A 23,736-nucleotide genomic window follows, 5' to 3' on the forward strand; every position below is an offset into this window, starting at 1 on the left:
GGCGTATGAAATCGACTACCATTATTCCGATAGTCGTATCGGTGTATGGACTGACAGCGAAGAGTTTTGACCAACATCTCAAGAAGTTCTCGCTAAACAGTTGGATTAAGGGCCCGATACGAAGGCAGTTATCCTAGAAACCGCACGCATCGTGAGAAGGTTCCTGTCTCTGCAGCCCTGACCACTGGTTGTTTGAGTTATGGGACTCCGCAACCCGTGGTGCTCTATTTTTAATATAATATATTTTGTATATTTTTTTATTTTATATATGAAAAGTAATATATTAATAATAAGGTTAATAAATGAATAAGATTATAAATGGGAAAGTTTAGATGTTTGTTTGAAGGTAAGATATCTATGGAACGACTCAACGGATTTTGATGACATTTGGCACACGTGTAGACCATAGTCTGAATAGCACAGGCTATATATTAAGTTTTGTTTAAATTTAAGACGGGTTCGCGGACTACAGTTAGTTTTAATATACGAGTGGAAAAACTTTGTACTCCTTTTTAACAGAATTACGTGAACGTTAATGCTATTTTTAATTACAAAACCTTTGATTATATATTATGGTAGAATGTCTACCAATATCTAATTACATATAACAACAATACAATGTAACTAATCTCCAGTATTAAGATAAATATAGTCATTATTACCTAATTACTTATTATCTTTAATATTTGTCATGTCATTGTAATATGATTCAATCGTAACATTATGATGCGATGTGAATATAAAGTTCGTAATTAAAATCATTCATTCAGTAGTCATTCAGTTAGTAAACAATTTGGGACATTCCCATTCTTTACTCGATATGAACTCTATTGTGCAATACTCAACTGTTCATAAACCAAGTCAAGTTCAATGGAACAGCACAGGTTGGGTAGTGCCTATTTCCACTATGCGATTAGTCGCGCGACTCTTGCTGTACGCAGTTGTAATTTTAGATAGCACAAGCAATTGCCTACGATTTCATCAACGCGTAATACAAAAATAATTAATATTATAGTAAATATAGCCTGTTATTCGGGGATAGCATACCTTACCAACAGTGAAAGAAGTTTTCACATTGGTTCAGTAGTTTTGGAGCCAATTCAATGCAGACAATATAATCTTTCCTTTTTATAATATTAGTATTATGACCTAGTGACAATAGGACGCAAATTAAACCATAACGTAGAAATAGACAATTATGACCATTTGTTTTTTTTATAGCTAACGCGGTTGCACCAGTGAAAATAAGACACGAGATTCCGTGGAAAACGCAGTCATGCGACAAACCGTTAAGTGGAAATAGGCACTTATAGTAATAGTCAGTCGAGCAGTTGCCTCGACTCGACAGTCATCAATATGCATTCGTGGTGTGTGGTGTTGTCGACTTTATTTTTTATCACAACGTGCTCATCGCAAACAGGTACGTTGGTAATACAAATTGTATTCATAACATTCGTTTGTTTTTAATGTTATTACTTTTTAAAATGTATTTTTTATTTTATCTGTTGAATAACATCCGTTGTTAAAGTTAACCTAAATATTTTTGCATAATACTTATTTGGTGACATGAAATTGTGTTATATTAAACATTATATGTTTTTAATGTAAATATTTTAATAAGATTGCCATATTTGTTTGCTTATCTTTACTAAATAGGTATCTTGTTACAGAATAACAACGATTATACATATAAGTTAATAATAAAATTACTAACATAACATGAAACAGTAGGTTTTTTAATAAAGATAACATTAGTAATTTATCAATGGTTTGCATTTATACTTTTTTGAATAATTATTTCCAACAACATTTTAATTGTGTTTTTAATGTTGGTATAATATCAATCTTTCTCAGATAGTAACAAAGTAACTTACTATTTGACGTTCGCCAAGGGTAGACATTAACTCGATAATTAACGAAGTTAACAATCTGATTAACTTTTAAATTGAGTTCAGAAAAATGTTAACAATCTTGTTAACTTCCGTTACATTCAACTTAATTTAATCTAGTCAGTTAATTGTTGGTTAATTATTAAAAAATATGATGCTAATTAAGTAACTAAGCAAGCAATAAATTTTACTAACATCTTCAAAATATGGATTTGAGATACGCCGTTTTATTATTCAATTTTATCTTTCCCTCTGGCTCCAGACCAAAACTACTGGAAATCTTTAGCGGAAAAGGAATTAGAGGAAGCATTGCAAGTTAGATTTAATCTGAGAACAGCTAAGAATGTCATCTTATTCGTTGGCGACGGAATGGGACCCAATACGGTTACTGCGGCCAGGATATATCGTGGTGGTGAAAGTCATAGGTTGGCATTCGAGAAATTTCCTCATGTCGGTTTACTAAAGGTAAGTTAATCGCTATCCCTTTTATTATCATTGAACAGAACAGAGATTGATAAATACTTAATATGTAGGTTCTTATATGTCTTGACGTTTAAAAGGATTTGGCTAGAACAAACTGTACGTTCAAGTTATTTGTTTAAAATCTACTTTCGAAAATACTTAATTGATTTAAACATGATTTATAGAGGATTTTGTAAAGGTCTATTCAACCGTTTATCATTATAGATGCTAAATGATAGTTAATTTGACCTTAAGTACTTACTGTCGCCATGTGGTCACCGAGAGAGTTGCAAAGTGCTGGTTTCTCTTATTAATTAACTAAGGCAATGATTACACTAAAGACTAAAAAATATTATGTCCTTGTCCTACTTTCATCATTGTATACATGGTTTGCTTTTGTGTAATATTCAGACGTATTCCGCTAACAAAATGGTACCGGACTCAGCGTGTTCCGCCACCGCCTTATTCTCTGGTATCAAGGCTAATCTCGGCACTCTGGGTGTTGATGCTACCGTACCTCAGTATGACTGTGAGGCGTCTCTTAATAAGGAAGCGTGGTTAGACTCATTAGCAGCATATGCTTTAAAAGCCGGGAAAAGCAGTGGTGAGTACTCTTTGGAATACTTACTAGTTGTCGCCCGCGATTCCAGTCGCGCGGAATTAAGAAAAAAACAATTAGCTTATGTGTTCTTCCAGACTATGTTCTATACGTGTGCCAAAATTCGTCGAGATCCGTCCAGCCATTCTGGAGATACATTCAAGCAAACATCCAACCATCCGTCTAAACGTTCGCATTTATAATATTAGTAAGATATTTTCACTAAGGGTCTGAGTTATCATTACTATGTGGCAGTAACACTGTTAACTTTAATACTAATATCTTGTACGTTAACTTTCCGAAAAGACTAAATAAGAATAGAAGACTAATAATCAAAGAGTCCCAAAAAGTTCGATTTCAAATCTACACAATTAGCCTTAGTCTTTTTGTGCTATAATTTATTTATGTATAGGTTTAGTGACGACAATGCGAGTAACACACGCGACCCCCGCACCATTGTACGCGCATAGCGCATCAAGGAGTTGGGAATGTGAGGCCAACATGCCAGCAAATGCCAAACAATGCAAGGATATAGCTCGACAGCTCGTCGAAGACTGGCCCGGGAGAGACTTGCATGTAAGTCTTAAAGTGTGGATTTAAGCTATTTCCACTATTATAAACTGGAAGCGTTTTGAAATGCCAGTGGAAGTGAGACGTAATCCATAAAATAGTAGCTAGTAGTTTAAAACTTGTGTTATCTTAAAATGAGGACAATAGACTATTTAGATAAGTTATTACTACACTCGTATGAAAACCTCAAAAAAGAAAAAAAGTCTTAAATCATTTGTCTCCAGATTTTTCTATGTTATTTGGTATCACGGGCACAATTTCAATTATAAAATACTTGCCTATACTTCTCGACTAAATTTCTCGATGGAACACTACCCTTAACGAAGTTTTTCCCAACCAGGTAGTACTTGGTGGAGGCAGACAGGTCCTAGTTTCAAATTCCACTGGTACTCCTGAAGATCCTATCAGCGCCTGGTCTTGCTACAGACAGGATGGAAGAGACTTGATCGATGAATATAGAAGAGACAAAGAAGATAGAAATCTGAAATATCAAATTGTTTCAAACACCAGAGAGCTTCTAAACATTGAAAACGATATTGATTATTTGTTCGGTGAGGACAGTTTACGATATTTTTTAAAGTTAATCAAAACCAAATAACGAAAATACTCAGCAGGGAACCAAAATTGTATTAATTATTGGTCGTAGGATGAATAGTTTTTGGGCGCCATAACAGATGTCAAATAAAGTTTTGACATTTGTTTTTTTTTATTTCAATTCTTTTTTTTATTTTATGACCTGGTAACATAGACATTTAGGTCATATCTTATTTAGGTTAATTTCAATTCGAAAGTTTTTCACAGATAATGACAATCTTGTTTACATAGATAGTAAATTAAAATTGAGGTTATTTTTTTTCTGTCAGGTATTTTCGCAAACGAACATCTACAATATGAATTCGAAAGAAACAAAAGTCCAGAAGGCCAGCCTTCAATATCTGATATGACGAAAGCAGCTATTCAAGTACTGAGCAAGAATCCTAAAGGATATTTCCTCATGGTTGGTTGTATTCTTTCTTAGATTCTATAATTTGAACATGTATTGCAGTAATATCATCTGGTTCAAAGGGAAAAAAAATTAAACGCTATTCCTCTAAACTAGTAATGACTCATGATAATTATATTCCAAACGCTTAAAAATTGAATAAATAGGAGACATCAAAGAGTTCACAAGTTGAAGTTAAAATGCAGCATCATGGTCACCTAACCCCTGTTCTTGTGAAGTCTGGACTAGATTTAACCCTCCATATTGTTCGTTAAACAAAATCCATCCACCTCCTGTTTGTCCTAGGTAGAAGGTGGTAAAATAGACATGGCTCATCATCGAGGAAGAGCTAAGACGGCTGTAGACGAGACAGTGGCTATGGAGAGAGCGGTACAACTTGCAGTCGACATGACCAGTGATGAAGACACCCTGATCATCGTCACCAGCGATCACACGCATACACTTTCTATCAACGGGTATCCTGATCGGGGAGCAAGTATATTTGGTAAGCGTTGCTGTGAAATAAATATAAGGCCTTCTGTTTTTAAGACGTTTGTTACCAAGGATCGTTTTCTTTTTAATATAATATTATTAGGTATTAAACGATAACGCGATCACCTAGATTCGGTCCTCTGTCCACAGATATCTGCAATTGCAGGTGCGTTGCCTACCTTTAATCGTCGGAGGAGGGGACGCTAAAGAGAATATTTGCCCTTATGTCTCCCACGTCAAATCCACTTCCACTGGGAAGGGAAAGACAACTAAAATTAGGCATCAATTAGGAGCGTAATTGTATTAAACGAGTTAATGCTTTACATACAGAGTATAAAATACAGAATGTTGAGAGAAAATATATTTATTTTCGAAGTCTAATTTTCCTTTCTTCTTTATACCAAGGTATCGCTGCAGAATCTCCCTTCGATCACAAAAACTACACAACTCTCTCCTACGGTACTGGAGGGCCGGGTTCCTTCCAGTATGACATTAAGACCATAGGCAACAAGACTAGAGCTGAGAGGAGAGAGCCCAGTAAGGAGGATACAGAGAGCTATCACTATGAACAGATAGCAGCCATACCACTTGATGAAAACAGCCACGGTGGTGGAGACGTCGCGGTGTACGCTAAAGGTGGGTTTATTTATCTATATATTAATAAAATTGGACTGTCCGTATGTAACATGGACATTAAAAGTCTGTATCCTACATGTGACGTATTTGCGTTGCTCGTAAAACCAAATTTATAAAATGTCTGGCTGTCGCATTTAGTTCCGGGTGATTTTCTCAACCGCTGTGCCGATTCTGACGGGAAGGCAGCTGATGCAACTTTTTTTTAATTTTGCACCGACGATGTCGCTGGCGAAGACTAGTTTAAATTATATCTTCAAAGTCAGATCAGTAAAAAACGTTCACTGCCGCGGACTCTGTTAGAAAAACGATCGTCATATCACGGAACGCGTTATTGGTGATACTCTTACCTGAATGTTTCTTCCTCAGGACCCCACTCTCATCTGTTCCACAGCGTGCATGAACAACACTATGTCTTCCAGGCGATAGCGTACGCAGCAAAAATAGGACCATATTCAAATGGGTACACGACAAAAGTCAATATACTTTTGCTAACAACTGCCTTGTTATTGATAATTAAATTATTTTAAGGATTTTTTTGTTCTTCTTCGATGCTAAACACTCACGTATATTCATCCGGTGGCGGCACCGACTAGTTTCGAGGCCATCGGGAGCCCTTCGTGAATGGGACCGGTATTATTTCGCGAACGCGGCCCTCAGCTCGCTCAATCTTCTTTTCTTCGATGCTTACTAGTTTCCCACTTTAATTTCATACAACAAGAAATCTTACTCCATTCTACTGATATCTGTAATTTTTTTTTCTAGCAAAAAATGGACAAAAATAAAAAATTAAGAAATATACAAGTATGGGATCAGGATTTTATTGTCACAACACTGATAAACTTTAATAAATAATTATAAACAATTGAATAACAATTATAAAATATTTAAATAAATTCATCTACATCGGTACAGTCAACAACAAAAGGAATTAATACTTTACTATGAGTTTCCAGCACATAAACGCCTCTATAAATATAAAAGTGCAGAGGAAAGCCACAGTTACAGACACACATTTTTGCTGCCAACTGTACATAAATGGAATAAAAAAAGCGGACGAGAATGATCACATGCCAATTAAATGCTTCGATTTTAAACTTAATATCGCACTAAGTTTGTACGTGACACTAATTAGAACCGGTTGAAACCGGTTTTATCCGGTTTGGACCCTTGAATATATCCGTAGTTCCATTAGCTCAAGTATTTCTTCAACGCGAAACCGATGACAATAGCACCAGCTAAGGCGATGACGGCCCATTTCAATTTAGAACTGAAAAAAAAATGTGAGGAAAATATTTAAATGATTGTGTCTTTCAAACCTGTTAAAAACCGCAACACAATCTTGTTTGTGTAAGATGATAAAAAATACTACAATAGTATGGATTTTTTAGCACTTTTTTGATGGTAAATGATTAAGTTTCCCACATTAGAACAAAATAACGACTTGAAGATGTAATTTCCAAGAATTTAATAAAAATAATAAAATAAAAAACGAATAAACTACTTTCTTATAATATTTTAGTGCCATCTTATGTGGTGTCATGAATGAAATACGGTCGACTTAAAGAAAAAGCCAAACTTGTTTAAACTACCTTAGAAATTACTTATGGAACATATCAAAACCGTAAACTAATTATATTTTCTTTTTTAAATAATTAGTTAATAAATAGCATTAAAAATGTCCAACTTAAATACTGTCTGTCTATACTATTTTTAAAAATAAAAAATAAATCGAACTACAGAAAAAAAAACATAAACACCTCGATGGCGGCGGTGGAGGCCGACGTCTGTTGATTTAAAACAATTAAAAATTATAAAAGAAAAAAAACGTAGTAAATAAAATAACTTCTCTTAAAAAATGCAATCACCTTTCGCATGGATGAATTCTTATCCTACAAAGAAGAAAAATGGTACATAAAGAGAAATGTCGTTAGAAATTCCACAAATTGAAAAAAAAAATGATTTTTCGCGTCTCACTAATCAGACATCTTTTGAATTTTTTTACATGTGTAGTCCCCCTTATTATTGCTGATACATGTGAATTGCAGATTCACAAATAAATACCATCGCCGTATTCATTAACAGAAGGTTTCTGATGACAAAATGTTATAAAACATACCATCCCTGTCATTATCTTTGACAAATCTGATATAACCATATGTTTTAAACGAAGATTTTAGTCTCAGAAGCCCACGATTAATAAATTTAAGCAAAAGTCCTATGAAAGCGACACATCATTTTACAATAACACTTTCATAGTAAACTCTCTCCAAGAGTAGTATCCTTGTTTCCTATAAATTGTGGCAAAAATTGCATTTACATGTTTCAATCTCATCCATTATTTATATGAGTTTTAAAATTTATTAAAAATTAGAGTTGTAACCTTTCCCGTTGAACAACAATCTTCTGTATCCTTCTATCGGGCTGTATAGGTCCACAAGGAATGCTACGTTCCGATGTCTTGGGTGACTGTAACCTACTGTTATCAAATATACTAATTCAACTACTATTGCTATAGAAAATATTTATTCAACTTTACTATATTAATATTATAAAGAGGAAAGATTTTATTGTTTTTGTTGAATAGGTTTTGAAACTGCAACCAATTTGTAAAATTCTTTTACTGATGACTATATTATCCCTCACAATCAGATCTCTTACCATACTATATGCTTTTATCAGTATAAGATAAAAAAAACTAAATCTCAGATAAAAAATCTAATCCAAGGTCAAACTCTGAAGGAGTAACTTAGTCCTTATAGGTAGGTATTAGTTCATGATAATAGAACTTTCATTTTCTGATACTAAGATGCATAAATATATTCAATTTAAGGAAATATAAACTAAAATTTTGTACCATTGAATAAAGTAAACTACGAAAAATTAAAACTGTAAACCTTCTAGGTGGACCATCAAATGATCTCCATGATTTCTGACTATCCACACTTCTCTTTGGTGTTAAACAGCTTGAAGAAGATAAAAAAATATTACTATATTAAAAAAAAGTATTGAGAAGTCCCTATAAATAATAAAAGAAATGAACCATCAATAGAAGAACCTTGAGATTTATAAACTTTTTATAATGCCTATACAAAAACACTCCCATATACATCATCAGCTCACTATACGTCCCCACCGAGGGGCTCGGAGCCTACCCTAAGTTAAGGGTGATTAGACCATGGTCAACCACGACTTCACACATATCTTTGAATTTCTTCTCAGTTATGTGCAGGTTGCATCACGATGTTTTCCTTCACCGTAAGAACGTCGTATAAATGTACATATGTAAATCGGAAATCCCAGATATTATGAGATAATTTAATCATTTATAGTTCCTTTCAAATATCTTAGTGTTAATAGATCATCGGGGTATCATCAAAGCGCTGCATAATGAACTTCCCCAGTATCCCACTACACTTAAAATTGTGATCCACACAATAACTCAATCAATGTTAAGAGCCGCAGAAATATCCGAAAACTACTATACCAAAATTAACTAAATCTTTTATAATTGTAGTTTAATTTTCAAGTCCTAGTCAAGGAGATAAACTCACAAGGTAATCCTACTACAGTTGAATTGTCTATGTAATTGACACACAAAACATTAGAATAAACTTTTTACCATTGATCACTTAGGTTATAGGTACACATTTAGGTTATAACCTAAATGAATTATTGCAATAAATATATAGAATTCTTACCAATTGGAACATGAATGGACTTTTTTGGTGATTTCACAAGCAGGTAGAGTACCAATCTTGTACTTTACTAACATTTCTCTGAAAAAAAAATTAATCAAACATCAATATTAATCTTATTTCGTACTAATATAATATGCAAATGATACGATGGATGGATAGATGGATGGATAATTGTTTGAAGGTATCTCTAGAACAAGAGAACAGATCTTGATTAAATTTGGCATACATATAGAACATAGTCTGAACACATAGGGTACTACATACTAATGATATTATTTTTAATTCCGTGCAGATTGATTTGCAGGCAACAACTAGTATCAAATATATTTTCAAGTACTATATTCAAGAAACATAACAACATACTGTTGATATATGCCATTTAATAGAATAAAAAGTTTATAATACTTAAAGATTGAAAGAAATATCTCTACAGTTTACATATTCTATGCCACTATGATATTTTTATGATCTTGTAATAAACCATTATTATACCTCGCATCTTGGCTATGTCCAACATCCTCAAAGCCTTTTGTGCCATCTTTTCCTGCAAATTCCAGTAAAGATTCTTCACCGCCAGGATGCTGAAATTAAACATAATCTAATCTAGATTTTACTATCTAACACAGTTATTCCTAAAGCGATCAATGCAGATTGAGAACATGAAATAAGGTTTAGTGTTCACAAATTGAAGAAGAAACGTAGTATGCTGAAAGTTCATTGAAACCAGTAAAATTTTGAAAGATTTATTATTATTTTACGTCTGGATAAAATGATTTTTTTCTTTTATTAAATGTGTTTAATTGCGCCGTTTAATTAACTACGCAGAACGGAAGTTGATAACTTACCTCACCCAGGAAACTTGTTACGTCGTAAACATCATTATGTATTATGATCCAAGCACTTCTTCTGTCATGATGTCTTTTAACTTCATCACTGGTAATTTCCCTAACCATTGTGGATTAATGCAAAACAAGAAAAGTAAAACTGAATATTTTATGATAGTAGCAATTTTTGTTAAGAAAATATAAATATTAAACCATTTATTAATTTCGATATACAAAAGTGCAAAATCGTAAACGCGAAAATGATTTTGATTGACAATCCAGTGACAGAGTCACAATTCTTGTCAATTTAAATTATCAATAATAAATATAGAGTTTAGACCTACAAAGTACTCTATGTAACCTAGTTTACTTTGTGCCAGTACAGTAGGACAGTATCGCTGGCATGTATTGTTTTGGCTTACAACGGCGCAACGCCATGCCAGTCGGTGTAAGCTTGGTGATAGCTGTACATTATCGTATGCCAGTGCTGATTTCGAGCACAACTGTACTGACATTATGTAAACTAGGCAAAAGTCAAATTACAGCTCACTAGCGCTCCCGCTCCCTCTACCAACTCTCTCTGTCATTGTCAAAATAGTGTTTTTCTGGTTATGCGATTTTTAAAGGTTAGTGTATAATATTTATGAAAAATAATTAAAAGAATAAGCGAATAGTGCCTTCTCATTAATCTAGTAATAGTTATGATATGTTAAATAATAAATGTAAATAATATAAATACTTTAAAAGTTTCTTTCAAAACGTTGTTACAAAAAAAAGTAAATCCTAGTGCTCCGCTAAATGGCTGATGATACAGATTTTAATGATGTCATTGAAGATATATTTCTAAGCGAGAACACATTATGTCAGGACAGCTATAAGGAAGGGTTCAGGGTTGGCTCTGAGGAAGGGAACTCCGAGGGTTATCACTTAGGCTACCACAGAGGAGCTGAAATTGGAAGAGAATTAGGTGAGATAGATTAATTAACAATTAATTTCAGTATAAGAGAGTTGAATATTCTTAAAATGAGTTTGTTTTCCAGGATTTTATTACGGCACTGTAACAAACTATTTAGAACAAAATAAGTCTGATGAAAATCAAGCAGAAACACCTTCAGAAAAGACAATAAAACAACTGGAAAAAGTGAAAGGGCTGATTGATACATTCCCTCATAATAACTCGGAGCATCATGATATTTTGGCCCTCCTTGAGTCTATAAGAGCTCAATATAAAAAAGTGTGTGCTATGCTTAAAATATCATCTAATAATCCATATGCGGGTGATATATCGTTTTAAAGGTACATGCAATTTATTTCTTTTTAATTATAATGTAGCCAATTTTTAAGAACACAATATATTTTTTTCCACTTCCTTTCCATTTACCGTTAACAATATTGTTTCAATCATAAATTTGCAACTAATAATGATGGCTACACATATTTTTAATAGGACATACATATGTTACTAATATAAATGTGAAAGTTAAGATGGATGGATGTTTCTTAAGAGTTATCACAGGAACGACTCAAGGGATTTTGATGAAATATGGCACACATGTAGAAGACAATTTGGAATGTATGTGTTACATTATTCATTGAGTTTTTATTAATTCTGCAAGATCGGAGTTGTGGGTGACACCTAGTATATATATATTTTAGTAATAATTCTAATTGAAATTATTGCTTAGATATAAAACTGGCCAAATTAAAATCTATAATCTTTGCTTACTCCTCTATATATGGATGTGAAGTCATTGTTTTAATAATTTTAATTTCACAGCTATGGAAACATCAATAACAAAAATACATCAAAATTTGGACAGAATTTTAAAATATCTAAACCCACTATTGCCTTTGGCTAATTGTCATATGGTGGAGTTTTTCACTGATAATCACTGGGATAAATTATTACCAAAAAATTTAATACAAACTATAGATAAATGGGATTTAAATTATGCTGTTGAAAAATTCTGGACATATGCTTCAGAACCGGAAAACAATGGTAAGTATTCAAACAGTGGCTTCTGACAAAACGTATACAGTCAGCTGCATAAATATCAATACATTAATAAATGTTGAGAAAGTTGTATACATCCTTGGTTTCAATAATAATATAAATCTGTCCATGCTTCCGAACATGAATACATGCTTTTGATTAATATTCATATATTTGAAAACCATAGGTATGAAAATTATTAAAAATCTGATCTAACTAGTATTATAAATGCAGATGTTTAGATGGATGGATGTATAGATAGATGTTTGAAGGTATCTCCAGAACAGCTGAATGGTTCTTGATGAAATTTAGTGTAAATATAGAACATAGTCTGGAAGAACACATAGGCTATTAATTATGTTTTTTTTAATACCGCACAGACGGAGTTGCGGGCGACCGCTAGTGTATACATATTTATGCAGCTGACTGTGCAAAAACTTATACTTATATAATTTATCAAAAGGAAAGAGTTGATTAATTCTACTAACAGCCATTATATTAATATTACATAAGCTTACACCATTTGTTATGTATTCACAACCAACTAATCCAATGTGTAACATTCAAAGATACAATTTCAAACATCAAGTAACTTGTTGGCACTGAAAGTGTTAATCTTTTTTATATAATACTACTAAAGAAACTTTGTGACTTTGTTGGTGTTGATTTTGAAGGTATTATCTACTAATGAAATATTGGACCGAGTTTGAACAGTTAAAAATAGTGTGGATGGTAAAGGCTTGGTATGTTAACACAACAATTTTATGTATAGATTGGTGTTTATTGATGTTTTTATTGCATGTTTATTTTATTAATATTATATATGTAAATATTTGGAAGGATAGATGGTTGTTTATATGAAGGTATCACCAGAACGGCTGCACGGATTCGGCATAAATGTAGAACATAGTCTGTAAGAACACATAGGCTACTATGTTTTTTCTTATGCCGTGTGGATGGTCGCTTAAAACAGTATTTGTCATGGTTTTCTGAATAATAATATTTTATCGTAATAATATATTTTTATTTATATTTTGTACTAGATTGTTGTCAATGTCAGTGTTTAAATTAAAAAAACTATCCTGCATGATATAAATACATTGTTTAACCATGGGTTTCTGAGCCCAAAATCTCCATTTAAAACATATCTATATTGTCAAAGATGAGTCAAGGATGTAATATATTTTATATAGAGATTTTGGTGTAAAAAACTCAGGGTTTTTTGTGTTGTTTATTATGTATATGTGAAGGAAATCGTTGTTGTAAAATTTTTAATTACTTAATAATATTAAAACTTATATCTTATAAACTATAGCTTTGAATATAATAGGAAAAAAAAAAGTTATTAATTTTTATATATCATAAATTCAAAATAGATATTTATGTAAAAAAGAAACGTATGCATGTGTGTTTATTTGCATGTTTGTAATTTATTTCATATATAAAAATACATAGAAATGTTTGTGATAGTCTTAACATTATATAAATGTGAAATTATGTAAATTTCAAGTTCAAAAACATATTGTTAACTTTGTTCATTTCAGTAACAGTGAGCGGGATAACAATATGTTTGTGGAAATCTGTTCACTAACTAAGACTTAATATTTCAGACAACTGTGAACTTCGTAAATGGATACATAAAGCACAAAGTCACAATTTGACAGTTAATAATGATTATTGCATATCAGTTGAAGATTTGGAACAGCATTTGAAGTGTTGGGGAGCTTGTTTACCTCCGGAGATTAAGATAACAGAGTTTATGACCAGTAAAAAAAGCTATGAGGTAAATATATTTGTAATATTATATTACTAACTGTCGTCCGCGACTCTGTTCTTCGTATTTAAAAAATTCTTACATCTGCAAAAAACTCTTCTAATAGCGAGTAACATCATGTTTGTTAGAAGGTATCTCCAGAAAGGGTACACGGATCTCGCTGAAATTTAACATAGATGTAGAACATAATATGGAAGAACACTAAGGCTATATTTTTATATATATAAATTTAACCAAAGCCAAATAGTAATTTTACAATATTTCCTACATAAATTAAATAGCAAAATGTTATAATATTATCTAAACTATTTATTTTAGGTGCAAAGAATGTCTCGTTTAGTTGCTTCTCTATACAATGCAACATCATCCACACATTGTATGGAGGCTGGAGGTGGTAGGGGACATTTACTGGTTGCTCTCACCCTCGGGTACAATGTACCAAGTCTCACCGTTGATTGTGATGATAAAGCTCTCAAGAATGCAGCACAAAGGGTCAAGATAATACAAGTAAGTATATAAAATATTTCTAGCTGTTGCCCATAGCCAGATTCTCCGTTCCATTCTTCCAGACTATGTTCTACATGTGTTAAATTTCATCAAAATCCGTTGAGCTGTTCCGGACCCATCCATCCATCTAAACATTGGTATTTATGATATTAGTAAGATATATGTATAATTCAGCCTTTTAGATATTGATTTATTTTTAATTTTATTCTTATTTTGAATTTCTTTTGTAAATCATATATATGTATATTCTTTGTTTTAATTTTTCAGACTGTTTTAATGCGTTGTTGTATTTTTTTTTATTTTTCCTATAATTTTTTTTTGTCTTGTACGGTTGTTCAGTTTAACCATTTACACTGCTACTTAAAATGTTTGTTAATTGTGGTACATGTTTTTTTGTTGCTACGTTCACATTGTCGTACAACATAATGTTAATTTATGTCATCTCTCCATTGTTAAAAAAAAGGAATACATGTTTGCAGACAAAAAAATCTTTTTTAGGGTTCCGTAACTTGAAAGGAAAAACGGAACACTTATAGGATCACTTTGTTGACCGTCTGCTTGTCTGTCATGACCCTTTTTTTTTATTTTTATTGTATGTGTAAATTATTATAGAAGCAATGGAGGGCTATTGCTAAAAAAGTAACCAATGGAAACGAAGAAAATCTAACTGAGAATAGACAATGTGATATGCATCGTTTTGCGACCGCTTTTATAACGAACAAAACTAATGTTGCCAATATTATGAAAGATTCTTTTCCCGAATATGAAAAAGATTATAAAATTCTTTTAACAGGTAATTTTTTTTTTTAATTTTTCTATTTTTTTTTCGTAATTTTTTTTTTTCGAATATATCTTTAAAATTATTAAAATGATGAAATTAAAAACACAATTTGCTTTTTAAATAGTATCAAATTGAAAAAATCATTATTTTTATCAAAATACTAGCTGTCACCCGCGACTCTGTCCGCATGGAATAAAAAAAACTTAATTAGTAGCGTATATGTTCTTCCAGACTATGTTCTACATCTATGCCAAATTTCAGCGAGATCCATACAGTCCTTCTGGAGATATATTATAATATCCATCCATACATACAAACATTCACAAAACATCATACAATTTTTTTTTAGGTCTACACACATGTGGTAACCTAGGCCCTGATTCTCTCAGGATATTCTCCTCGCAAACCTCAACCACTGGTCTATTTAATGTGCCGTGCTGCTACCATCTTCTCACGGAGAAGGTTGATGCAGATCTCTTTGACGTGTTCCAGAGAGACTATGGCTGTGAAACATCGGAACATGGATTTCCATTGTCAGAGTATTTAAAGGGTAAGTTGATGGGAATTACTTCGAATTAATTTGGTAGCATATAATTTTGTATAGATTTCTTATCCTAGCATTTAGCTTTTTAATAAAGAAGTAGAAGAAATATGGAGTTAGGCAATAGATATCCAGTTTTTCCTGTTTTGAAAAATTTAACACTGTATAATGCCAGCTCATTGTCTATACTATTAGGAATAAGTGTGTTTTTTTTTAATTATTATTTTTCCAAACTAATTTTATAAACCATAATATAACTATTTTTTTAAATGACTAACATAAGTAAACCCACAGCTCTGTTTGCATATAGAATCTTAATATTGTTGTCGGTGTGATTGTACATACAAAGGATGTTTGAATTTTCCCAGGGGGTATAGTTGGAAATTTATTACCCCCATAGGGTTATATATCTGGGGGGAAAAGGTGGACTTATGTGAAATATGTACATTGTTAGGTTACAACTTGGGGCGCAATGCAAGAATGCTGGCCGCTCAGTCACTGGACCGTGTGTTACATCATAGACAACTGCCTAACAAGAGTTTGCTCTATAGGGCTCTGTTCCAGGTAAATGTGGGAAAGTCACGTACTAGCTTTTATCCGCGATGTTGTCTGTTTTTAATAAAAATAATTTAGTAAGCAGCCTACGTCTTATACCTAATCCGGGGAATAAAACGACGAAAAATGCCAACAGATTTTGTTATAAATCCCCTTGGTGTTGACTCTCGATTAGTCGTCAAATTGTAAAATGTCTATTTTCGAGTAAGGTAAGCGGGAAGGGAAGTGGATCTGATCGGTTACCTTCCAGTTTATCTCGTTTTTTGTTTAATATCTGCGTCGCAACATCAGGTCGCTTTCTTTTTGCGACAAAAAATCTTTATGGTCTGTTTATTTTTTCAGATAATAGTAAAGATACATTTACCGAAATCAAATTTGAAAGACGGTAAATTAAAAAGAGTGGCTTCGAAATGTGATAATTTTACACAATACTTCAAGATGGCGGACAATGTTCTGTCATTGGGACTGTTTGACAGGTTGCCTGACAGCTACTTGACAGATGTATCAAACGATCTCAACTATCAATGGAAACAAATTGTCATGTTCAATTTATTGAGGTTATGTTTGGCGCAAGTTATAGAGAGTGTTGTTTTGTTAGACAGATTATTATATTTATTTGAAAATGGATATAGGAAATCCTATATTGTTAAATTGTTTGATCCTGTCATGTCACCGAGATGTCACAGTATTGTTGCGGTTAGGTAACATTTGTTTAAAAAATTATTGATTTTTCATATTTATATAATAAATGGAATTAATGAAATGAAAAGACCTTTTTTTATACCTTTTTAAAAAGCAATTTTATCGTGATCGACGTAAGTTGCTTATTTAGTTACGGATATTTAAGATTTCCAGCTGTGGAAAAAGAAATAATAGTCCATATTCAAATCGATTAGGTACAAAAGTTTGCATAAACCAAGACTGTTTTTTTATTTTTATTAAAGCGCTATAAATTCACAAAACACAGTAAAATTATTTCTAAACTAACTTTGGTGAGAAACAACATAATACAATCTTGTGAGGCAAGAAGTGCCTACAAAATTTATAATTAACACGAATGTTACAATTTTAATAATTACTGGGTAACATGGAAAATGAGACATTTATTATAATTTACATGAAATAAATACATTTTAATTGTTTTTTTTCTTTAGTTTATTCGAGTTTATATTTTTAAATTCAAAAATATATTTGTTCTCATGGCTGTACGATTCAAATACCTTTATCAAACGTAACAATACAAAGTTGTCAAAATTTTAGGCGGAAAAATCTGTAACATTTTCTCGTACAAATTACTTCCTTATGCATATGTGTATTTATTTTATATTTTAATTGATTTTCGCGGGAATTAATATGCAAACGACGTCTTCTTCGTCAAATTTCAGTTCCCACTTCACGTCGACTTTTACTTTAGGATATGACTTCAAAACTGGTAATGTTGATTTATAGTTTGCCACGTCGCCAGCCTGAAAAAAAAGAATTTAAAAAATCTATTTCTTAGTAATCAAAAAATCTGATCGCTTGGGTCCTTTGCGAGGTCACAATGGAATTGATTGATACAAATCCACATCATCATCATCATCAGCTCACTATACGTCCCCACCTAGGGGCTCGGAGCCTACCCTAAGTTAAGGGTGATTAGGCCATAGTCAAACACGCTGGCCAAGTGCGGGTTGACTTCACATATATCTTTGAATTTCTACTCAGACATGTGCAGGTTGCATCACGATGTTTTCCTTCGACGTAAGAACGGATAAATGTACATATGTAAATCGAAAAACACATTGGTACATGGCGGGATTCGAACCCAGGACCTGCAGATTGCAAGTCAAGTGCTTGACGACTGATCCACCGACGCTCCTCATAAATAAATAAAAACAGATACGCGCGTAAAACGTCCATCCAGCTCAACCAACCATGAATATGATAAGATATCTGAGCGTAGTTGGAAAATATAAAATATTGCATCGAGTTTCCGACCTTTCCTGTTATATCCAGCAAGTCAAAGTTGGTAAATTTTAACATAAGAAATAAAGTAGCGCGTGCCTACAACCCCACTCGGTATTCGATGGTGATGTACTCAAAAGATTTTTCAAGCTAGTTTAGTAAATTTATCATTATTTTTAGTAACAAACCTTCAAGGGACATCTGAGTCCGGTGTCCTTGCAGGCGTCTGGCTGCGGTAACGGGAAAGGCACCGGTAGGTTCATGATCACACCATGCACTTCTGTCTCCAAATTCTTAATATCCTTTGCTATGAAACAAAATAAAAAGAAAATCATTCGACGCACACTTTGACCTCACTTTGACTCAAGGTTCCAGATTCCATTTTCAATGCCACTTGCAAGTCATATTGACTTTCATAAAGAAATTGATAACAATGCCACCTACCGGGAGCAATTGAAAGTGTAAATTATCCTGTGACTCATTCATACGCTTGACAACACTGAAGAGCGAAAGAACAACGGAAATTTACTGCCGAAGTTAAGAGACGTTAAGTGATGATTATGAAATTTCAACACTAAGGGATTGATTAGTTATTTAAAGTCCGTGATATGGCAATTAGATAGGTATAAGATACTAACATGGTGTAAATTCAAGGCTGATGGTAACATTAGTGTTTCTCTTGAGTATGCACTCCTTGGCATTGTCGGAACACCCGCTCACTTCCACCTTTTGCAGTGTGGACAAATTTGAACCTGGAACAATAGACAAGATAAAAAAAAATGTAAACTGCCTGTAACTTCATCCACGTGATATTAAATCAGTCAATTTGCGAAATAAAAAACAATAAAAAAGCGCTGGTCGAAATAAAGCTATCTATCCTGCTTGGACAACTCCGTGGTATTCAGAAAAATACATTGATTTATTTTTTGCAGCTCATTACATAACATTCAATCATACTAATATTATAAATGTGAATATTTGTATGGATGGATGGATATTTGTTACAAGGTTTGATGAAATTAGATACAAATGTAGAATATAGTCTGGAAGAACACATAGACAACTCATTAAGTTTTTTTAAACGCGAAAGGTGTCGCGGGCGACATCATCATTTTTTTTTAGTTATTATCAAAAAATTTAATAGTATTATCAATTTTTTATGTGAGCATTAGCATATAAAAAATGAATTGCATCTTACTCACGTAGGTAAGGTTAGATTATTAAACATTTCGTAATCTTTTAATACGTGCATGTTACGAATTGCTTTCTTTCACGTAACATCCTCAATGGAAATGTTTTGATACATTGTGCATCTGTTAAATAATCGCTTACGACTCTTAGTATTTTACGGAGTAAATTAAACTGATATAAAAACGGCTTAACACTCACGTTTATTCGTCCAGTGGCCGCACCGACTAGTTTCGAACCCATCGGGGGCCCTTCATCAGGATGAGTGGTACTGGTATTATTTATTACGTGAGTGTTTAGCCGTTTTTATATCAGTTTAGTATAATGTCTCACGAAAGTTTGAATAATTTAGGAGTAAATTTTAATTTTAATGTTTACTTTAACTTATACCTAACGGGTCAGATATCCTTGTCAGTAAATATAGTATGTTTCTTTGACGAATTTATATGTAGAATTTTAGTATAATGCAAATATTAAAATGAGCACTATATGTGTAGTGACACAAAGATTAAGTGTCTCCGATTTATTTGCACTTCAAGGTTCTATGCGATATATATGAACTTCATGTAAAAAAAAACACTGGCACATAAAATATTATCATATCTTTTTTTTAAGAGTGTGAAAGGGATGATAATGCATGCATATGAACTAACAGTACTAAAAATAGATTAATAGCTGTCGCCCGCAACTCTGTCCGTGCGGAAATTAAAAAAAAACTTAATTAGTAGCCTATGTGTTCTGCCAGACTATGTTCTATATCTATGCCAAATTTCAGTGAGATCCGTACAGCCATTTTGGATATTTCTTCAAACACAAAATCCATCTATACATACGCATTTATAATACTTATTAAGAAGTATAATATTTGTACAATGGGTTTATCACAAATATTTCTGACAAATGTCATCGTTTCGTCATTGACTTTTTGTAGCGGGCATAAAGTACATCAAAAATCGCATAATAATTTTTAGATAATTCACAATGTCGATGCAAAGGCAAAGGCGATTGTAGCAAACATATAGGCCCACAGTTGTACAGAGATAAATCTGTACACATGTTACACTTAAATCATTTTGACTTAATTTGACTTCTTTGAATCTAAATGACAAATTGAACTATGAAACCCTTTACGTATTAAGTTAAAATTGAATAAGCGTGTATAAATGGAAGAACAGCATTGTGTTAAAAGAAGTGGTGACAAATACAGATATAAAAGTTAAAAACAAATTGTTTAATGTAAACAAATACGATAAGAACGACTGGCAGAACAAATAAAAGATTATAAATACAAAAACAACTTGTTATGGCAACCACACATCGGATGAGATCGTGGTCAAATTTGATTAATTGAAAACAAAATATACTATGTCAAATCTAATGTCAAATAAAAAATAATATAGATTAAAAAATTAAAATAAGTACCGCAATCCGAGTAAAACTTCGCCTGGACACTGGCCAGTAGCACAGCCACGGTGACGTAGAACAGCATTTTATTTTGTTTTGAAATTAAGAACAAAATTTAAATATTCGCGCGCTAACGTTGTACCGACTCGCGCGTCTGCTTTCAACTGACCGTCTATCAACGGATGGACGATGTGTTTGTGTTTGTATTACGACCTTTATGTGATACTTTATAATGCGCAGGCGCAGGTCAAAGATTAAATTTGATAGATGGTCAATGACTCAATATTTCTTTGTTACATTTGAATCCTCTACGTGTGTGTATTTTTCATATAAGTGCTCTATTTGTATAAATATTGTATTACTTTTTTATAATTATATATTATATGTATGTACATACAAGAACGTATTTGTAACATTCATTGCGTTGCGAATTGAGTTCAATTGCGTGTAATAAGGATATGTTATTTTTTAGATACTATCAAACTTCGATATAAAATAGTTCGCAATAAATTAGTAAAATAAAATAATCGCAGTGTTGAAAAACACCTAAAGAATGTCAAGAAGGGGACCGAGGAATGTATTAAAAAGACGCAGACAGAGATATTTATCTTATTAAAACTACATATATATGAATCTTTAAGAATATACATAATGTCGCTTCTGTAATCAGTGTATTCTTTAACGAGACCGGAAGGTCGTTGTGCAAATTGTGTGCATGTTTCAGGAAAATTGCACGCCGCTTGTGCCTACGAATGTTAAATCAATAAAACAATGATTATTTATACATCAATCACATTTTATTTAAAACTGGCTGTCATCTGCGATTTTGTCGGAGTAGAATTTAAAAAAAAACTTTGTAGTCTATGTGTTCTTCCAGACTATGTCCTACATATATGTCAAATTACAACGAAATCTATGCGACCGTTTTGGAGATACCTTTTTAAATCCATCCTTCCAAACATTCGCATTTATAATATCAGTATAATAACTATGAGTCATTGCATGTTTTAAACGTGCGTTGTAACTAAATCGATTTTATTATCTTTGTTTGTAGACAATGATTATGATTTTATTATTAAATAATTTCATACGTAGAATGTTTCACCGGATTCCAATCCAAACTACAAACAAACGAGAAGTTACGCTAAAACTATAAGATTCCTTAATAATTTTAATGAAAGACTTTTTCTAACCAAATAATATAACCATTACTAAACAGATATATAAACACGACTAAACGCTCACGTATATACGTCCGGTGACGGCACCGACTAGTTTCGAGCCCATCGGGGGCCCTTCATCAGGATGAGTGGTACTGGTATTATTTCGCGGACGCGGCCCGTCGCTCACTGTGCGATGGGCTCGAAACTAGTAAACTATTTTCTTCCAGACTATGTTCTACGTCTATGTCAAATACAATGAGATCCATACAGCTGTTCTGGAAATAGTTTCAAACAAACATCCATCTAAACATTCGCATTTTTATTAGTAAGATGTATAGCAAAACCATGAATAATACAGATTATTATTCTTCACTCACCACCACTTGCGGTTTGATTGATTTAAAAGGTGACTAGTTCATAAATAAAACTTATAACGTTTTCGTTTGACGTCACAAGATGACCTTGAAGTTTTCTTTGTTGTTCGCAATAAAATAATGAATAATTTGTAATAAATATGATTGATATACGTCGGTGGCTCAGTGGTCAAGCACTTGACTTGCAATCTGCAGGTCCTGGGTTCGAATCCCGCCATGTACCAATGTGTTTTTCGATTTCCGATTTACATATGTACATTTATCCGACGTTCTTACGGTGAAGGAAAACATCGTGATGCAACCTGCACATATCTGAGAAGAAATTCAAAAGATATGTGTGAAGTCAACCAACCCGCACTAGGCCAGCGTGGTTGACTATGGCCTAATCACCCCTAACTTAGGGTAGGCTCCGAGCCCCTCGGTGGGGACGTATAGTGAGCTGATGATGATGATTGATATTAGACTATATGCTGTCCGTGACTTCGTCCGCATATTACTTCGGCTCATATCTTATATATAAAATTCTCGTGTCACAATTTTCGTTCCTATACTCCTCCGAAACGGCTTGACCGATTCTCATGAAAATTTGTGAGCATATTGAGTAGGTCTGAAAATCGGCCATCTATTTTTTAATCCCGCACGGACGGAGTCGCGAGCGACAGCTAGTAATCTATAAAAATTATCCTCTATTCTCTCACATCTTACTAATATTATAAATTTGATTTGATTTGTCTATCCTGTAGTTTTTTAATTAAATAAATTAGAATCCTTTGGCGCGAATGGCGCACAAAGTCAAGTGTCAGAATGATTAGTGAGGGGACATAAACGTCGACATTTTAGTAAGGCTAGTGTTGTTCCTGTACACCGGCACAGTGTCGGATTTTCTTCTTAACAATACTTATAAAATGTTACATCTTGTAAAAGAAATGAAAGTTAACTAAGCTAAATATTTTGATGACAAGTTCTTGGAATCGGCAACGCAACGTGGGTAGACACGAGACCTCGGATGGTACAAGATACAAGATTGTCAGAAAAAAACATGATTAGTAAAACTAACCTTACTGAATAAGTTAAAACGATACCTACAAACTCTTATATTGCTATTTTTTTAGATGATAATATAATGTGGAACAACTTATAGTGGGTTTCTGACACCAAAACCTCTGCAAAAAACGTATAGTCATCCCTGTCCCTTTCCCATCCCTTTGACAAAAAAGAGACTACCATATGTTTTAAACGGAGATTTAAGACTTAGAATCCCACAGTTAGTTTTCTACTTTCATTAAGAGCCAATCAGCTCTTCTAGAGTTATTATACCTCCTAACAAATATCTCTACATCCAAATTACTATTAAATCA

General features: G+C 32.9%; 4 protein-coding genes across 8 annotated transcripts; 2 read left to right on the forward strand and 2 right to left on the reverse strand.

Moving 5' to 3' along the window:
- Positions 1–1,341: 1,341 nt before the first annotated feature.
- LOC106113761 (Alkaline phosphatase 12) lies at positions 1,342–6,471 on the forward strand. Of its 3 annotated transcripts, XM_013306686.1 has the most exons (10): positions 1,342–1,420; positions 2,152–2,354; positions 2,763–2,955; positions 3,362–3,525; positions 3,860–4,070; positions 4,383–4,516; positions 4,808–5,006; positions 5,399–5,629; positions 5,996–6,089; positions 6,392–6,471. In XM_013306686.1, exons 1-10 carry the CDS (start codon positions 1,357–1,359, stop codon positions 6,417–6,419), a joined length of 1,521 nt encoding a protein of 506 aa, XP_013162140.1. In that variant the 5' UTR covers positions 1,342–1,356; the 3' UTR covers positions 6,420–6,471. The 3 variants fall into 3 exon arrangements, with proteins under 3 accessions (XP_013162140.1, XP_013162138.1, XP_013162139.1); XM_013306684.1 differs by lacking the exon at positions 6,392–6,471 and having other exon boundaries at positions 3,362–3,529; positions 3,864–4,070; positions 5,996–6,159; XM_013306685.1 differs by lacking the exon at positions 6,392–6,471 and having other exon boundaries at positions 5,996–6,159.
- LOC106113763 (cytochrome b5) lies at positions 6,424–10,439 on the reverse strand. 3 transcript variants are annotated; one of them, XM_013306688.1, is made up of 8 exons: positions 10,173–10,439; positions 9,820–9,908; positions 9,328–9,405; positions 8,524–8,592; positions 8,010–8,105; positions 7,495–7,518; positions 7,387–7,413; positions 6,424–6,896 (listed from the first exon to the last, which is right to left on the reverse strand). In XM_013306688.1, exons 1-8 carry the CDS (start codon positions 10,278–10,280, stop codon positions 6,818–6,820), a joined length of 570 nt encoding a protein of 189 aa, XP_013162142.1. In that variant the 5' UTR covers positions 10,281–10,439; the 3' UTR covers positions 6,424–6,817. The 3 variants fall into 3 exon arrangements, with proteins under 3 accessions (XP_013162142.1, XP_013162144.1, XP_013162143.1); XM_013306690.1 differs by lacking the exon at positions 8,010–8,105; XM_013306689.1 differs by lacking the exon at positions 7,495–7,518.
- Positions 10,440–11,323: 884 nt separating this feature from the next.
- Positions 11,324–17,112, forward strand: LOC106113762 (protein RRNAD1). The gene is made up of 8 exons (XM_013306687.1): positions 11,324–11,447; positions 11,929–12,150; positions 13,755–13,927; positions 14,237–14,425; positions 15,038–15,218; positions 15,556–15,756; positions 16,202–16,311; positions 16,645–17,112. Exons 1-8 carry the CDS (start codon positions 11,423–11,425, stop codon positions 17,005–17,007), a joined length of 1,464 nt encoding a protein of 487 aa, XP_013162141.1. The 5' UTR covers positions 11,324–11,422; the 3' UTR covers positions 17,008–17,112.
- A 77-nt stretch (positions 17,113–17,189) lies between these two features.
- On the reverse strand, positions 17,190–20,998 carry LOC106113764 (ecdysteroid-regulated 16 kDa protein-like). Its single transcript, NM_001312763.1, is given in 4 exon segments — positions 17,190–17,768; positions 18,438–18,556; positions 18,888–19,001; positions 20,860–20,998. Coding segments are annotated over 4 exon segments (438 nt in total). The 5' UTR covers positions 20,927–20,998; the 3' UTR covers positions 17,190–17,630.
- Positions 20,999–23,736: the final 2,738 nt, after the last annotated feature.

Source organism: Papilio xuthus, unplaced genomic scaffold (assembly GCF_000836235.2).
Source record: "Papilio xuthus unplaced genomic scaffold, Pxut_1.1 DF828177.1, whole genome shotgun sequence".
NCBI classification, from domain to species: domain Eukaryota; kingdom Metazoa; phylum Arthropoda; class Insecta; order Lepidoptera; family Papilionidae; genus Papilio; species Papilio xuthus.

What these genes read in the sequence shown, in the direction of transcription:
- LOC106113763 (XM_013306688.1), bottom strand. Translation starts at nt 10,280, where the DNA reads ATGGTTAGGGAAATTACCAGTGATGAAGTTAAAAGACATCATGACAGA. An exon ending in GGACATAGCCAAGATGCGAG is followed by an intron (nt 9,406 to 9,819) that starts GTATAATAATGG and finishes TTTTTTTTTCAG; the next exon opens with AGAAATGTTAGTAAAGTACA. An exon ending in AGAATTCATCCATGCGAAAG is followed by an intron (nt 7,414 to 7,494) that starts GTGATTGCATTT and finishes TTAAATCAACAG; the next exon opens with ACGTCGGCCTCCACCGCCGC.
- LOC106113762 (XM_013306687.1), top strand. Translation starts at nt 11,423, where the DNA reads ATGCGGGTGATATATCGTTTTAAAG. An exon ending in TTCAGAACCGGAAAACAATG is followed by an intron (nt 12,151 to 13,754) that starts GTAAGTATTCAA and finishes TTAATATTTCAG; the next exon opens with ACAACTGTGAACTTCGTAAA. An exon ending in TCTATAGGGCTCTGTTCCAG is followed by an intron (nt 16,312 to 16,644) that starts GTAAATGTGGGA and finishes TTATTTTTTCAG; the next exon opens with ATAATAGTAAAGATACATTT.
- LOC106113761 (XM_013306684.1), top strand. Translation starts at nt 1,357, where the DNA reads ATGCATTCGTGGTGTGTGGTGTTGTCGACTTTATTTTTTATCACAACG. An exon ending in AAAAGCCGGGAAAAGCAGTG is followed by an intron (nt 2,956 to 3,361) that starts GTGAGTACTCTT and finishes ATTTATGTATAG; the next exon opens with GTTTAGTGACGACAATGCGA. An exon ending in CGGGAGAGACTTGCATGTAA is followed by an intron (nt 3,530 to 3,863) that starts GTCTTAAAGTGT and finishes CCAACCAGGTAG; the next exon opens with TACTTGGTGGAGGCAGACAG.